This window comes from Mytilus trossulus, chromosome 10 (genome assembly GCF_036588685.1).
Source record: "Mytilus trossulus isolate FHL-02 chromosome 10, PNRI_Mtr1.1.1.hap1, whole genome shotgun sequence".
NCBI lineage: Eukaryota > Metazoa > Mollusca > Bivalvia > Mytilida > Mytilidae > Mytilus > Mytilus trossulus.
The window spans coordinates 39132445-39151164 of NC_086382.1; the positions used below are offsets into that span (position 1 = coordinate 39132445).

An 18720-nucleotide genomic window follows, 5' to 3' on the forward strand; every position below is an offset into this window, starting at 1 on the left:
TAGCAAAAGAAGAAGTCATTGATTGGTGTCAGTAACCGCAAGAACTCTCATATCTGTACTTACGACTTGTCTTTTTGTGTTGGGGGTCTAGAAACAGTATATCTAACTATATATGTTCTTGTGGGGATGCATAAGTACCCTGCCACGTCAACTATGTTTTTTTTTATTATATTTTATTTTTTAATTTAAATATATCTATTTTTAGTAGATTGGGAACAAGTTTTGAAACTTATATTAATCCCTTTCCACTCTGCAGGTGCGAGCGCTGCCTTGTAGCGGCATTAGCCTTCTCTTTTTCGAAATCTACAAGGGTGTCTTTAACATGCAAGAGATACGACTCTCTCTCTCTCTGTACACGGTTCAGCCATTTATCGTCCCCTTTAGTTTTTTATTATATATATTCTTATGTGTATCTATCTGACGGGTGAAGCCCTTTTCAGTTGACCTTTTTAGTTTATTCTTATTTCGTACTTTTACACTACTGTCCCAAGTTAGATGGACAGTTGGGCATCCGCTAACATGTTTAATCCCGCCACATTCTGTGTGTGCATGTCTCAAGCCAGGAGGCTGTAATTCAGTGGTTGTTGTTTGGTATGTGTCATTCCGATAATGTTGTGCATACATAAGGCATTTTAGTTTTTTCGTTTGAATTGTTTAAATTTGTCATTTTGGAGCGTTTATAGCCGAATATGCTGTCTTTGTTTTGCTCATTGTTGAAACCTTATTTGTGATAAAATGCCTTTTAGTGTTGTGTCATTTGATCTTCTGTGGAGAGTTTTCTCATTTGCACTCATATCACATCTTCTTATTTTCATATTTAGATATTCATTTTGTATACATTTTTCTGATATATATATATCACATGTCAGTGAGCTTAACAGTTATACAGTTGAACAATGTCATTTGATAATTTAATGAATCTTCAATGGCTAATTGATTTAATTTTAAAATGTCAATTTCATTTGATTGATTTCAAAGATAGATATGTATTTATATATCGGCATATTGTATTTAAATTTCTCTATGGAATGATCAAATACTTAACTGCGGTTTGATCTATTGAAATAAAATTTATTTTCACTGAATAATAAAAGACCATATCAATCTATTTTAAATGTATTCTATTCATCGGTCTGTATATAATAACTCTTGGGTAAAATACTTAACGCCTACCTTAAACAGTTAAACAGTTAAACGTATATATATTTTATCAAAAGACATGCTTCGGTGATTTCAAATTTAATAACATCAATGCAAGCGTTGTTTGATATTAAACATTTTTCCTTTAGTGCATTTTGAACAAAAAATTAGTGTTTTCTGTAATGTCTCATCAGGGTGTTGCTCAGCTGTGTTTTTATAATGTTCGTATAGTTACTAAAACATAATAATAATCTATATATATGTATATATAATTAACTATTGAAATAGTCAAATTGTAAATATCTGTCATTCGTATATTTTCCTTCACTAAATATTCATATTGAATACCACTGTCGGATCTAGAAATTTTCATAAGTGAGGGCCCACTGAGGTGTCTTCCCGATTGTCCAACTTTTTGAAATTACAGGTAAAAAGGTAGTAAAATTTTGTGGGACAATCGGGAAGAGTTGTGTGGGACAATTGGGAAGTTTATTTGTGGGACAATCGGGAGTTGTTTAATTTGATTGTGATTAATCTGTTTTTATAAACTGCTCTAGGAAATTACAGGTAACTAATCATTTTTCTTGTAAAATATGAAGAAAAAAAATAAGAAAATAAATTGATATTTACGTAATATTATTTCTTCATTAAAGAATGATAGTGGGTTTCAATCAAGCATTCTAAAACACAATGACAAAATAAGCACAGATATATTGAAGAAGGTACAACAATAAAGCACATATAACAATGTATAAAAGATCATAATACATAAGTACAATAATATAGCATACACAATACATAAGAATATTATCAAAGTATAATCATACATAGCACTAACATCATACAACTACAACAAATTTAGTCCAGATGTAACAAATAGGAGGCAGTGTCAGCAAACTGAAATACAATAATTTCACCATTCTGACGTTGATCTTTACGTTGCTGTAGGCGTTGGTTGAGTTGGTGTATTCCTTCTCTTTGTTGGTCGTACTCCCCCTGTGTTGTACTGGATAAGAGTAATCTCGTTAAATGCCTGCTCTTCTTTTTAACGTTTAGATGTTTGGGTGTGGCATTCGGATCATCTTTTTCAAGCTGCTGTGTCATCCTTTTAAGTGGTTTGTTGGCATTGGTCCTCCTGTCTGGTAATTATTCTATAGCTGTCTGTTTGCTTAAACCCAGTATGTTGTAACGTAGTCTGTAAACGGTGTTGGTCCATGTTTAGTAGAGTTATATTTCATAAACATTTTAGTTTTATATTATAAATAAGAAATATTATCTTATTTAATGAAAAGAACAGAAATCTGATGTTTTAATCACTCAGAAATATGATATTTTTATCATTGAAAAGTGCACTAATTTCATAATTTTAAAAAAATAATCATATTTTATAAATAAATAAAATTGATATAATCTAAAACAGGTAATAATTAATTCTTGTTATTTTAACAAAACAAATATAAGTCTATTGTTTATTTAGAACATTTCACACCACTAAATAATGTGGGACAATCAGAACTTTTCATGTGGGACAATTAGAACTCTAAAATTTTAAAAAGTGGGACAATCGGGAATAAACCCTTCCTAAGAGGGGCCACTCCAGTCACGTTTCAGTGATTCCCTATATAAGCAGCCAATTTTTTTTTCCAAAAAAGGTTGATCGGGCCCCCTGCCCCCCCCCCCCCTAAATCCGCCTCTGAATACTTGCAACGACAAAACTGTATGGAAACAAAGATTCAGGGGGGGGGGGCAATACCTCTTTATGTTAACCTGTTTTGGTCTATTTCAAGGTGTTGTTAACGGCCCCTATTTTAGATATGAAGTAGATAATCATCTCGTAAACGACAAAACGATATATTTACATTATCTAATTGATTACTCAAAGTCTTCTTCTTATGGCTCGCGTTTAAAATAAGTTTTACACAACGAAACGAAAAATATTGCTCATTACTGTATTTTACCAATATTTAGACACTTGTAGATCACAATAATATTTGTGTTTTACAAAATAATGAATCGATTTGGATGTCATAAAATGTTTCTTAGTGTTTAGTCACGTGGTATGTCTTGATTCGCTTTGTAAATCAATCTCGGATCTATCTGACACTACACATTGTATTACATACAATGAAATCGATTCCTCTGATCTATCTACCTGCCAGGCAGGTGATTTCAAAGGATTTTAATTAAATTTATGCATCGCTTAAACAAAGTGCAATTGTACATTAAAGCAATTTACTGCTATTAATTAAGCCTTACTGTTACTATATTACAAATTATTTCGTTTATAGGCGGAAAATGCACTAATTCTAATTATCTGCTAGTATTTTAAATACCAATTAATTACTGTTGCAATGTAATGTTGTTTATTATAGAATTAAGCTTAATTCCTTGAAAGCCTTTAATAGTCAAGGCCTTTTGCAAATATTAGTTTTGTAGAAGTCGACTTTTTAGAAAATAATCCCAAATAATTAATGTTATTTTGAATGTGTATTTAACTACATTATATGCATTGCGTAAATTCAAAATAATCCTTGTACAAATTTATCATATGCTTTTTGTTTTTAAATTATATTACACGAGTATGACAAAACTATCAGTTTAAAATCAATTTAAACCGTGATGAACGTAAACAATTAGTCTCGAAAAACACACTCCATGCAATTAAACAATCTTATAGAAAGATCCAATTTTTAAATTTCAAAAAAACTAACCAGGCGTTACATTGGTTCAATATATGCGTGTAGATTTAAAACGTTATTCATATTCGTTTATATGTGACCTAGGCTTTTCCTGAGAATATGTGTAAATAATAAATTTCTGACTGTTTGTATTTTTATAACGGTTTGTTTGATGAGGTATTCATCCATATGATTACCAGCGTGTGACGTAGTGAAAGTGACACTTATATTTCAACCTTATTATTGGCCATGCAAACCTGGTTACTAGGGAATAAGCCTTTGCCTGGCGGATTAACATCTATGTAGTAATTATAACTACGAATGTGTATAGAAAGAAAAATGCTTTAAATTTTTATTTAATCCGGTGGGTGTTTTCATAAGGTAATTTTAAATGTGACACGGTTCATTGGACTGTGATGAGCAAGTATAGACAGCACAGCAACACACATGATTATGGCGAATTGAGAGAGATGGAAATATAAACAAACCGTTAAAACAAAACACGAACAAACAGAACGAAACAATAATACCTGGATGTGTTTAAATAGTTAACAGTGATATTTTTCTGGATTTTAATTAATTTATATACATTCATAAGGATAATAAGAAATGGCTGAGCGTTCGAGATCTAAGCATAAGGTGAGGTCACCTAGAATGAAAGCTTCACATGTTCAATATGCTCCCGAGGGCAGACGAGGCAATGTTTATATCGACGAAGAAGGTAGGCGGATTTATAGAACGTCTGGGAAAAGTGGAAATTCAAAACGGTACGTTGTTATGGATGATGGAGAATTGAAACGCGGTGAACGACCGGAAAAAATTGTATACCAACAGGAAGAAACAGAATATGAAACAATGAGTGAAGCTGATTCAGAATATATGGTCCCGGTACGTCCTAAAGGACCTAATACTTCAACTAGAAGAGTAGTCGAAGAACGACAACGTGTGCTAACGAGGAGAGCAATTGCAGAAGATGAACGACCCGTACTCAGGACCAGGGAAGGAGATACGATTAGAAGTACACGCGTTTCACGTTCTAGACCCGCGAGTGATTATGTCGTACGGCGCAACGATACTTTGAATAATCGCGAGGAATTGTTTGTACGGTCAGGACGACCAGCTAGTGAAGTTCTTGTTCGGCCTTCACGTGAGCGTGTGGTAACAAGAAGAGTTGTAGATGATTCAAATTTACGTGAACGTTATGTTGTAAGGAGTCGACCTTCTAGTGAAAAACGAATCATTGATAATAGAGAGGTAGAGCTTGTCAGAAGACCGAGATCCGAAGAACGAGTAACGTATGTCAAACGGCCAGTATCTGAAGAAACAAATGTAAAATACGTTACTAGGAATAGCTATCGAGACCGACAACCTGTTGGCTATGTTACAAAAGAACAGGCAGCTAACGAAAGGGCTATGCATAGACAAGAATATATAGAATACCCACAGGAATATATAATGCAACGTCCGCCAACACGCGACGTCGGTTGTCAGATGACCACAAATTACGTCATACAACCACAGCCAAAACAGAAAAAACTCTTACGTAATGTTCAAACGCAGACTTTTAAGAAGCCAAAGCAACGAAAAATCAAAACTGCAACACATTTTTATCAAAGGGAAACAGTGGAAGTTGTACAGGAACCGGATCCACCAACACCAAGGGAGCCTACTCCTAGAACACCGTCTCCACCACCGCCGCCACCACCTCGAATGCTAACGCCTGAACCACCAAGACAACCGAAACCACCAAAAAAGAAGAAATCAAAGAAGGTAATTTTCAGTTTTTATCTGGCTAAAAATCAAGGAAAATATTTTGTTAGATTCCTTTCTATCATATTTTGTACCGAGTGCACAGAGCCCACGAATGCTGCTCTATGTACACAACGTTTCACTTTCTAACCTCATCCAATAACATATCACTTCGCATGACATTTTGTAGATGTATCTGTGTAATATTAGATATGTTCTGGTTGAAATGATCATTTTGTTAAACACATCATAAGGATATTAATTTGTATATATAACTTCATTGCAAAAAGTAAAACTGTGACGAGCTAAAATGCAAACATAACAGGTACAAGCTACGAAACAAACAAGACATGTTGTTACTAAAACTGACCAACGAGCCAAATAAAAAACAGAAAGTGTTATAAAAGTTCTATATATTTAGATGAGCTTAGTACATTAGTTATATCAGTAGCTGTTCATTCTTTATGTTTCTGATCTTTTAGTATAGGAATCAAGATTTCAAACTTTAGAAACAAATGTTATTTAGTATTCTTCTAGTAGATGTTCTTTCCATATATTAGTACTTGTTATTTTATTCCAATGTATACTAAGCAAAAACATAAAAATGCATTATGAGAAGTGTAGAAAAAACAAACTGTCATTGATGGAAACAGCATACCTTTCTTTCTTATCACGTTCAAGATAGAAACGGAAATATTTCTTGGTATTATAATACATGTCGGTGTACTTAACAATGGCAAGGGGTCGTATTTACTAAAAATTATAAATTGTCACTCATTGTGCATTTAGTTTAAATTTAAATTTTCATTATATTAAAATTAATTGCTGCTATAAACAACCAAGATTTGCGTGCAGTATTGTCAAAATGTGGCAAGTTTCAGCGAAAAAGAGGTTCCCTTTATGACGTGTGTACAACGTTTCCCCTTTTCTCTTTCCTCTTTTAAAAGATACATCATATATTACTGTTACTATAGTGTGTATTACGCTGCCTCGTGTATTCATACATGTTTTGTGAAAGAATATTTCAGTTTCAGCATTGTTTCCCGAACTCTTTTCAGCGGACGAGTGCGTCAGGGTCTATTATGGAGTGCTCAGAGGTTGTGTCGTAAGATACATCTGAAGCGAGAATATATGTCGGTGTTGTCGTGATCTGTGTTATGTTTAGGGCATACTTTAACCAGAACATTAAAGTTCTTGGTTCTTGACAAAGGAAACATTACAGAAATTTATAGCCTGAGTGTGTTCAGACTGTTGGACAACCTTGAATTGTTTAAAGAGAAGAATACCATTTTATCTATGATAGTAACCGGTATCCAATAGTGCCAAAGTTACTGGCACAGCTACTGGCACCGATAGTGTCATACCAATGCTTCGTCGCTCATGTGATTCAAAAGCAAATCAGTCATTTTTTTTAAATATTACATTTGTTATATTATCACTATAGCCATAGAACTTATTTTTCATAGGAAAAAGAAAACTTAGAAATGCAGTTGGTTGTTAAGCAACCAAATCTTCCCGAACCAGTTTACGACAGAGTGGAGGTAAATTTTGTTTCCGCTTCAGTGTAGAAAACAAAAATGCTTTTATTTTAATTTGGTGATTTTAAGCTATCAAACACTTTTCAAACACTAAAATGCTATCAATATTGATTGTTTAAGAATAATTGCTTTAAAGAATTCGAATGCATATAATCTTAATACACAAATACAGTTCAATTTAGACTTTATTAACCTTATAATAACTCTCTATTTTCTTCATTTTAATTTCCATCATCTAATATCTGTTTTAAACAAAATATAAAACTATGAGCCCACTTGAAGTTCACCCTGTGTGTTATTGAGACAAACAAATCATTTTCCTGCGCGACTGTATTTTTTTCTTCCATTTCTGTCTAACAAAAAAAAATCAAAGTTTTCTAAATTTCTTACGTAAAGGGGAAGGACCGATCATTCGTGGTAACTCTATATTCTAACCTTCACATATGTATTTAATGCACCTGTAACCATAATTCTTCTTATGGTAAATGGATATGATAATTGCACTTTAACACACCATTAGTTCAATATTTACTAAATATTTTCCTCAATAATAATACCATCGGTTGGCAACCAAAATCAATATTACCATACTTGTTAATTATGATTGTCAAGTTTGTCGAAGCGACTTCTAAGTTGTTAATTGTAATGGATTTCTTGTAAAACATCGATTTTACATAAAATAAATTTCAAGGCATTTTTTTAATGTTTCAATCATAAATGTCAATATGTTTAGGTGAAAAACGTAATATTCATGAACCCCCCCCCCCCCCCCCTAAAAAAAAAAGTATGAGAGATTTAATATAGCTATCTTGCATTTTAGTTATTTGTATAAAATATGGTCCACTTTAAGCAAAACTCTATTTCTGTCACAAGTAAGAAAAAGGGGATAACCTCAATTTATAGCTAATCTTATATTTTTTACCATTGAATACAAAACTGAGTTAAGAAAGTCAATTATAGTGACAAGATAAGATACATTTTTCTCTAACTTTTATGAGAAATGTGATTGATCCCTTGCTTCCATTTCGAATACATGTAGTTCAAAAAATAAATTCGAAATTCAATTTTAGTATGTATAGAATTAAATTAAGATTCTATCATAACAAATGTTTACCGATTTTTGTTAGGCATCTCCCGACGGTAAGATAAAAGTTCTATATTATCATTATTAAAACGCAAGACAATTTTTTTACTTGAGTTTGCCAACTATTTCTCTAACCCTCTCCCCCTATTTCTACCAGCCCGTGATTCTCTATTCTTTTCTTTCTTTTTTTCTTTTTTTGTTCAGTTAGCATCACCCCCCCCCCCACCCCCCCCCATTCTTTTTTATTTTCTCTATCCTTTTAACCCCATGCACATCCACATATATAAATTCTATTTTTCCATCACCCACTCTTTTTCAAAATGAGTTAAATATCTGGATATTTTCCAAATAACACCGAGAGTTGCTAAATCAATCTTCAATAAATATTTGTTCGAAAACTGGCTTACATGTATGTTTAAAGGCTGTACTTCAACATTGAGAAATAGCTCTCCCAAAAGTAGATCAAGTATACATCACCCACCAGTAAAGAATTTGACCTCGTAAAATCCATTAGAATAATAAAATGAAAATAGTCGTTAGCCTTTAAAGATACTTTCTCAAATCATTTTGACTTCACCTGACTACCAATATTTATTTCATAATGTTATGAGTTATCCTCTGGAACACTAAAACTCGCCAATGCCCCCAAATATTTATTTCATAATGTTATGAGTTATCCACTCTCCAATGACCCCCTTTTTGTCTAGGTGATCATAAATTAAAATAACTGAAATCTGAGGTGGAGCATTTCACAAGAAAAATTTAATACATGTACTGACAGAATTTTGCCTTGATAAGACGTCGTTTCTTTGAAATACATATATATAGGCGTTTGCAATTTTTTCAATCCCATTTCATCATCGCGTTAAGCAACAGTTCGCGAACCCTTTAATTTCAAAACAACGTATAAATGGGTGGGGTAGAAAAATACATTTAAAACAAATACGTTTGTATGCATGCATACTTCAACAATGAATGATCTGTTAAATTCATTGAATAAATGACCCTATATGAATGTTTCGTTTCAATAACTTTTATAATTTCTTTTGCATGCCTTGTTTTAATTCTGCACATTTTAATCCCCAAAAATACAGGTGAAAAGTAATTAACTAATGTTTTTGTTTAAAGGATTTAGAAGTTGTAGCTGACTCATCAAAAATTTATTATGAAGCACCTAAAAAGAAAGAACATTTGATTAAGAACCCCGAACCCGATCCACCAACATATGCTTATTATGAACCCTCAGAGTATACGGCGTCTAAGAAAATTGTTCCCACTGAAAAGGTAAATAAAAACACATTTTCAAAACTTCATTATTGAAATTTGTATTTAGTATATTATGAATTAAAGTTGCTTGACAATTTGTTTATTTGGTGAACAATGATTTCTTTATTAGCCGGACAGTTTCCCTTTTTCTGATATGTCGCGTGAGAAAACGGTAACGATGCGAGATATGTCTTTAACTAGACTGTTACCTAGTGTTATACTGGTCTAACAGGCTAACCAACATTTCTCTTTTAATAATATAAGTCATACATCAAAATAATGTTAATTTAGGGTTCAAATACAAAAATCTAGCTTAACACATTAACACACACACAGCATAGACTAAACATTCTGCTTTTTTTCTTGCAAGTAAGTTTGATTTCATTACAGTTCTAACACCAATGATAGAAACATACAGATATATATCTGTCACGATATCAATCTGCATTAAATACAAATTAATTTCAAGTAGAACTTGTTATTTCTGTAGATAACGAACTATTAACTAAATTCAGTCTAGCTTCCTATGATCTTATATATATAAATATACATATTTATCTCTAGAAATATTTACCATTTAAACTTTTGAGGAAACCAAAGTGACTGAATATGCTTCTCAGTGTCACTCAAATGAGAGCATCCAAGCGAGGATAATAAAGCACTGTCCGAAATAGGGATATCTGTTGCCAAACTTAGTTCGACGTCGGTGAACAGATTCATCGCAACCAAATTGGCTAGAGATGTATAAAAAAAAAACGCTCTCCGTTGATATAACCTTTACTAAATTTTCAGGAAACAAGAATACTATTACTTACTTTAGTTTCCTCTCATATAATTCGTGACAAGAAATATCTCATGACCAGTTGCTTACTGTAATGACAGAATAAAAACCATATTTTACGTTGAAAATCAATGTCTGTAATACTGACTTTGATTTTCTTATATATTTGCTTTAACTAATATAGTTTTACATTGATTTTAGTGGGGGGTTTTAACTTGAGAAACAATAGCATCAGCGTATTCTTTGCTCAAGGCTGCAAAGGAAAATCGGGCTACACAAGACTGTTTAAGTGCTATAAATGAACATGTTTCACTGTTTGTCATAGTAACAACAAAATATGAAACTTACATGTATGGGTATTTGAAAATCTGAAACAGCAAATAACACATATGTCATTATGTGAGTGTCTTCGAATTCTAACGTCAGACATTGTAGTATGAACCATTTTATCGGCAAAAAGGAGGGGGTCTTTTTTTGAGACGCTGGCTTTAAACCACATACATCTTTGATCCAACACTTTTTCAGTAAAATATATGTTCATATGTAAAGGCATATCGAGTAAGTAAAGTAGTATCACATGTGCAGTACATACAAATACATTTGTATTTATTATTGTCAACTGAGAAACAATACAAGAGTGTAGCGAAGTCCATAGTTATTATGTTTTGTTATAATAAATTAAAGGACCTGCAGTGTACGGTTAAAGGAATAGTACCGTCCAAGGTCACACTGCGTGTGTTAGATTACTATAGAACAAAAGACCCAGACAAATTCTATATTAAATTGGTGCGTATATAGAGCAGAAAAATGCATGAATTTATTTTAATTGCATACCGGTCAGATACCTTTAGCATAAACCATATGAAAAATAAAATTTATTTTTTATTTTATTTTATTACATATTTAAAACGTTTATATATGCATGTTGATAGGAAAGATTGAGCAGATTGATAGTGTTAAAGAAGTTTAGTACTTGTATTTATGTTTTTTTCCTATTATTTTAATGCATAGTTATATTTCATATTACATTTTATTATTGGAAAGCATACCACATCTCCTTATTTTTAGATAGTATATATAAGCCCTCCCCCTTTATAACGAACTCCTTTAATTTCACAAGATCCTAGACCTAGACCCAAAGGAAATGGACATGTATTATGATATAGACATAATCATACACATACAAGTTAAAAATTTAAATATGTCGGGATCGCTTATTTTAATTTCAGCTACAATGTAGTGAATGGCATGATAATCTACCCAACTTGTTAAAAGAAATTGATACGAAAATTGCAAACAAGTATTCCCTTAGTTTACCAACTGTACAACTGTGTACATACATGTACATTTATGCATGCTGTTTTTACAATGCTTATACCTTTCTATTGTAAATCTTAAAAAGTATAATTAATAGTTTTAGTATTGTGACGACGTTTAATGACAATATCTTACATTTAACTGTATTGTTACATTATTACTTTTTCATAAATATTCATATTTTCAATTGTTCTCATGACAGACATAGTCACAAAATGCTTTTATGTAAGATATCAAAGACATCTTAATGGACTTTTATTGATTAAAAGAATATGATTTTAAATTTATAAGTAATCTTTTGCTTTTACTTTGGTTTACATGTAACAAAGATTTGAATAATATTACATAAACTATTATTATTGTTTAAAGAATATTACTGCAGAATCTACTTCCAGTAGTAGAAGTTCGAGCGACAACGAGGTAAAACCTGCAATGCGTATTATATACCCAAATTTGCTTTATATTTAACAAATACTGAAATGTACAAATAGTTTAGTATCGATTGTATGCTATCAATTTAGCATGTATTGTAAAACACCTAATCTAAAAATGCCATTCGAAGTTCATTATCCGATTAGCATTTGTGGTTTTATACATTTTTAAAAGCGTTTCTTTGATTGATTTTTTTTATTCAGCTCTCATATACAAGCTCCCAAGTAACTTTTGTCATTTAAAAAGAAATTACAATTGTAAAAGTTGTAAATCCATTTTGAAAATACAATTTATACATATTAAACAAAACCAAAGGTATTGCATGAACTCCAAGATGGAGAGAACCGGATGTGTCGAGAGGGCCAGCATCTTCCGCGGTACATCTATCACGTGCCAATAGAAAATAGAACTCGTTCATTCTTAAATTTTGACAGACAAAAGAGATCAAGATTATGATCTACTACATATTAATATATATTTATATATTAAATCGGATAATGAATTTCAATGGCATTTTTAAGTATGTTGTAATAGAATAGAGAATATAAATTGGGAGTGTCTCAAAGAAACAACGATTCAAGGCCTTGTATTAGTCTTCAAAAAAGCGAGAAAATCTCGCACCATAAGGATGACTTCAAAACACTTAGAAAAGAATGGCTAAAATATGGCTGTCCACAGTTCAAAACTGGATTTACGTGATAGTCTACCGTAGTGCCCAATCTAAGTATGGATGGTAGTATACATGGTTGCTCAATCAAGGTATTCAGAAAATATTTAAAGTCACTACTACAGTTCTATTCTTGACTTTAATGTTCATAGAATGATAAGATATGACCATGGCTTTCAAGTCCTATAAACCTGATCTGATGCAGATCAACTTTGAATTTAATGATTCATAATGTTGCTAGTCAACAGTTCGATCTTGACGTTCATTGATTACAATCAAACCCCTGAATGTTATTGGTTATATCCCTCGAAGATTACAATTCAATTTTTGATTTAGTATCCATGGTATCGTAAGTTTCAAAAGAAGGGTTATTATATTTATCAGGATTTAACAAATGAAAATGGTTTTAAATGTTAGGTGAAGACAACAAAAAATGAAATGAATAAAATCAGAAGTTTCGGTAGAACAATTTTAATGTAATATTTGGTTGTAACAAGCGAGGGATACATTTTTTTCGGCTGATTCCTGGTGCCCTTTTCTCATCACGAACTGCAAATTCTTCCATTACAATATTTTTCGGACTTGTACCTAGTTAGTCATTATAGTATGGACTTAACTTTTGCCAGGAATTTTATTTGATTTTCATATGCTTTAGCCTGAAAATATTATATATCTAGATTAGAATACATTTTGCGCATGTTTCATATGCATATGATTATATTATCTCGTTTGCATTTCGACGTAAATTTCTATTCGCCTATATTAAGATATAAGTTTTTGTCAAACTTCTAACGTGGGAGTCTATAAGTTGCAAAACAAGTTCTTGAAATTCAATAGTACATAAAGGTTTATTAAATACATATATTTGAAATTATAATCCATTTACATTTTAACTAAAGGTTATATAATTCTGCTTACGACAGGCAATTTTAAATTCAAGCTAATACACACTAAATTTTGGCTTACATTCAAACATATTTTAAACTATCAAAGCTGCAAATATTCAGATGATATGTTATAGTGCATGTTTATTAAAATGAAATTAAAATCATTCAAATCTATAACCATTGTAGGCTACGCAAACTATTCACTAAGTATGAAGTGTGGAAATTATCAATTATTTAACTTGCATGGAAACAGCTTTAGATGTGTTTTAACCCCAAAATATGTTATGAAACCATGTGTATGTATTTAATGAGATGTGGAAATATTTTTGCATATATTAACTAGTGATTGAATATCGATTTTTATCAAGAATATTCATGCGAGTAAATATTTTAAAGTCGATTACCTTAAAGAATTTGCTGTGGACTTTACTTTTGTTGGTTTAATTCTCCTTGAGCTAATATGGGAATAATATGTACTTTACATAGTTTTAAAGTTGTCTAAATAGGTTATTTGGGACTGTAAGCTTTCATATTTCAAAAGAAGTAAATTTGAGCTTTAAGAGAAATCCTGATTCTCACATAAAAAATACAACTATATAACTGCAGTTTTACTTATTTTTAAATAATTCAATTTTATCGTTTCGAGTTATTTGACAGAAAACGTACGTATAGTTTTAACAGCAAGTATAAACTCACAAATGTTTCTATTATTTATTTCTTATAAAACTTGCATAAAGTCGTGCAGTGTTTGTGTGTATTTACGTTGTCCGTTTTTGTAAAGGTCTATTCACATTGTTAATGTTATTTTTAAGCGAGTTAACACAGCTGACAACTTTTACACAGTTCCTCTGAAAGGAAACACAACATTTTATGGACCGTTTTTCAAAAAAGAAAATACATACCCTCCAAAACGAAAGTCATCAAAGAACAGAAAGAAACGAAAACAAACGACTTCATATGAACACCCACGATATGTTGAATCTGCAAAACGAGAGAGAAAGAAGCACAGGCATGTTTCAAAATCGTCTCGAAAAGCTTCTGAGGATTCTGTCCCCCCGCTTCAGGTTGAAACTTACTTGAAAAAAGTTCCCGTTCTAATACATGATTATGGCAATATTCCACGGTCAGCACTTAAACAATCTGGTACCCATTCGATGAAGAAAACACGTGGTCATGTACAATATGAAGAATATGGCGCCAAACTATCACATGGGCCTTCATTTTATATGAATGACAGTAAAAATGGCAAACTTAAATCTTCTGGCGATTATAGTAATCAATCGACCCTGTTGTATGTTAATCCAGAGACGGAAAAAGTTGAACCTTTGAAATACACCGGGGAAATAGAGGCCCAGTTAGATGCCCAGCTAAAAGACAAACGGAAGTGGAACGAACAGGAAGAAGAACCCAGATACGTAGTGATTCCGGGGTTTGACGATCATTCTAAATCTAGAATAAAGGAAGTCATCGACAATACTAAAAGACATTTTGACGACGACCCCTTAGTTATAGTGGAAGATTCCAAGTTCCCAAATAGAGGAAAATTGAGTTTAAAAAGTCAGTCTGACATGGATGACACTTACTTAACTCCGATGTCTCATGGACAACAAACAGACAAATGGGTAAAACAACGCACGAGCTTATTGCATGTTTATTTGCGCAAATTTATGCACTTTAGACAAAATCAATTTATTGTAAACTTGTACCAATTATGTTCGTATGAAAAAATCATACCAGTAAAAACGTTATACAATAAATTAAGTTCTTTACAAATAATAATATAATAATGATAATGCATTAATTCTCTCTGCGAATTCATTATTATTTGTCACATTATTTTTTATGATAACAGATATGATTTCTTCATTTTTTTAAAGTTTTATTTACATAAATAATAATATATTTAGTACAGAAATATACAAATTTTACAGATATGTTTGTTGTTGTTATTAGCTGCTTGGTGACAATGGTTTGTTGCTTTTAGTTACATATGTTACAGTATATAGCTAGAATTTCCATCTGATCCATACAAAATTTATCAAAGTCTCGTGTAACCTTCTTTAGCGCACACTGAAACCAGACTATTGTCTATATTACGCAGCATAGCGCTATAAAACCTAACATAATGTTGTACTCAGTGCATGGCTATTTAGTCAAGTTGTATTACCTGTGTAATCCTCATGATGGATTGTGTATGTTGCATGTTTTGATGTTTATATGTATGCTCGCATGGTCCTACTTCATGGTCAACAGATATGAGAATTGTAACTACTTTGATATTAAAAGACAAAAACATACTAAGTATGATACACTTTTAGATCCTTATTCTTTTTATATCTAAATATTAGTAGAATCGTTATATTTTAAGTATTCATTTTATTTTACCTGATTATATCAAAGAGAAAAACTGAATATGTATGTAATTATTTACTTCATTTGTAACAATTTAATGACAATTTATAGTTTGTCAGAAGTTTAATTTATGAAAATGAAGAATCAAAACAAAACTTTATACAAATATCTCGAATTCTCATTTTCGAGGAAGAAATAGACAGCTGCAAACAAATGTTTGCCTTAAAAAGTTTTTTTTTATACAAATATCCATTACTTTAAATATATTATATACAGCAAAAAGTTTTATTGCAACAATAGGTTAAGAAAACAAGAGAGGAAAAACCGAAAAAGCAAAAGGTAATACGAATTGCATGCAAGGTTCCCTGCACACAAAAAATACATGTACAATGAAACATGTATAAACTCTAGAAAAGCAATTATGGTATGAACAACATATTTAAATATGATGTTGTATAATAGAAAATATCAAATGAAAATATGCACATACTAATAAATTGTGTGATTGTTCATACACTGGCACTGGTTTTGTTGGTATCACAGTTGCGTTTGATGTAAATATACAATGTAGCTTTTAGCATGACCTTTACCAAAAGGCATTGTTTATTTTATATCATTTGTAGCTAGAAACCCCATGCTGTTAGACTGTAATGTAGTAGTTTATTGAACATACATGCAATAAACTTGACATTGTTATGTTATAAGTTTGAACCGATTGAACATTTATTATATTTCAAGCTTGTACACAACCCAAGTATAGTACAAGCTTGATAGTTTATTACATGGAATAACTTACTGTTTGAATATATATTGTACTAAAATAAATTAAAAATCAAATTTAATAGAAACTTTAAATTTATGTACTAAAATTATCACAAGACATGAAACTCTGAAAACAGAATTTGATCTGTGAACGAAAAGTTGTTTTGAAATACATGTATCAACAACTTTGTCAAAAATTTCACATGTTTTGTAGATTATTTTAGCTGTATTTGGTAAAAAAAAAAGAATTTTTACTTCGTTTGACCTTTTTTCCGAGCGTCAATAATGAGGCGTTTGTAGACGAAACGCGCAATTGGCATACACAATTTAAAGCCTGGTAACTTACCAATATATTTATTTTGTTGTTTCTGTTTCAGCTTAAAGGAAAAGCACATATGGTACGTGTTGGAGGGGGTTGGATGAAAGTGGAACACCACAGGCATCACCATACACCATTGAAGATTTACGAAATACCCCGTGACGCAAATGATGACAAGTTTCTATATATAAAGTCGAGATTCAATACCAACAAAAAAGAAGTACCAATAGCATACAAAAAATATAGAGAAGAAATAGTGCGTGGATGAATTGATCAAAAATAGTTCAGGAACGTAAATGCTCAATTATACACAATTTAAGCAAGTTTAGCAAAACTGCCTAGTTTTCCTGGTTAGATATATGAACATAGTGAACAGTAGAACTTTATTTATATGGATACTTATCTTTGCGCTTTGTTGGAAAGCGCGTGTCTCATAAATGACTTCTGCACCAGATTCCCATTATCAAAACGAGGCGTCACTATGGAAACTGATGTATTATGGTGTTCTTGTTTAATAGAGTTGTAGGACTAATGATAGAAAGTTTCCTGTTTAACTAAAAATATTTAGAGGCATCATATTGTTATGCTTCAATACAAACAAATATAATATATATAATTAAGAAAGAGTGATGAAAGTGTGTGCGTAGAATGTTTAGACAAAAACATGGATTGTAATTGTACGCGTACAAGAGGTTTGGAACCTTTTGAAAAAATGTGATAAAATATTTTGTGATATCCCTTCCGATTTATTCGCCTTTAATTGTTATTTAATGTTGTTTTTGTTATATTTAATACATTTTAGTCTAATTTTGTTGTTTAACTCCGTCCGTATTTTTCTTGGTTTTCGTAAAAAAGCAATCATAGTCAAGAACTTGAAGAACATTTTTCCAGCCGGCAATAAGGACAAAACAGTTCACATTAAACGATCAATAATTTATTGCCAGAAAATTTGTCAAACTTAGTATAAACATCCATTATTGGATACACAAAAGAATATGACTTATATGATACATGCATTGAAAATTGTGTAAAAAAAGGTGAAAAGTATGAAAAGCATTTATAGATGCAAAATATTCGTTTTTTTCTCATTTGTTATGATGAATCTTTGATCCGTTTCCACATTCCGTTCATGTGTTGGTGCTGACAACAGTTCTAGTTCTTGGAGGATTATTTGGTACTATTTATCATAGTAAATATATTTTCTTGTCAGATAATAAAAGATTCTTAACCTTCATTTTTGTCTCGTAATATTGATATTTGTTTGTATTACACTTTATATGGAACGGTAATAACATATTGTTCACCGAAAAAGCATTAAGAAATAAGCAGACTCCAAAGAGTAAAGCTAGCTTTCAACAATCTTGATGTGAAAAAAAATGTAAAAAAATCATACAAGGAAACCAAAAGTCGAAACAATCAATAAAAAAAGTAGGACAGACCGCAAAAAAAAGAACCAGAAAATCAAATTAGTTCCTGCATTTAAATTTTCAACAGTAGAGCAAGTTCACAAGGAATAATCACAGACAATGTAACGGCTTATTCAAACCTTAGTGGAGAGAGGACACCGATATCAAAATAACCTTATCGTAATATAAAGACAGTAATGTAGCATATTAGATAGTGCATATAAACCCCAAAATAAACCTCAGTATACTTCATTGTTTGAGTAAAACATGAAATTGAAGACACAAAGAAGAATCGTTATTTCATACAAGTCGAAAGAAAACTGACAACGCCTGGCAAAAAAA

The 18720-nt window shown here is 31.5% G+C and overlaps 1 protein-coding gene across 5 annotated transcripts; it reads left to right on the plus strand.

Annotated features, from left to right (window-relative positions):
* Positions 1 to 3912: 3912 nt before the first annotated feature.
* Positions 3913 to 18206, plus strand: LOC134687323 (proteoglycan 4-like). 5 transcript variants are annotated; one of them, XM_063547527.1, is made up of 7 exons: positions 3916 to 5588; positions 7034 to 7108; positions 9318 to 9473; positions 11923 to 11973; positions 14352 to 15161; positions 16192 to 16230; positions 17031 to 18206. In XM_063547527.1, the coding sequence occupies exons 1-7, from the start codon at positions 4428 to 4430 to the stop codon at positions 17238 to 17240; spliced, it is 2502 nt and encodes an 833-aa protein (XP_063403597.1). In that variant the 5' UTR covers positions 3916 to 4427; the 3' UTR covers positions 17241 to 18206. The 5 variants fall into 5 exon arrangements, with proteins under 5 accessions (XP_063403600.1, XP_063403601.1, XP_063403597.1 ...); XM_063547530.1 differs by lacking the exon at positions 7034 to 7108 and having other exon boundaries at positions 3913 to 5588; XM_063547531.1 differs by lacking the exon at positions 9318 to 9473 and having other exon boundaries at positions 3914 to 5588.
* The last annotated feature ends 514 nt before the right edge of the window (positions 18207 to 18720 follow it).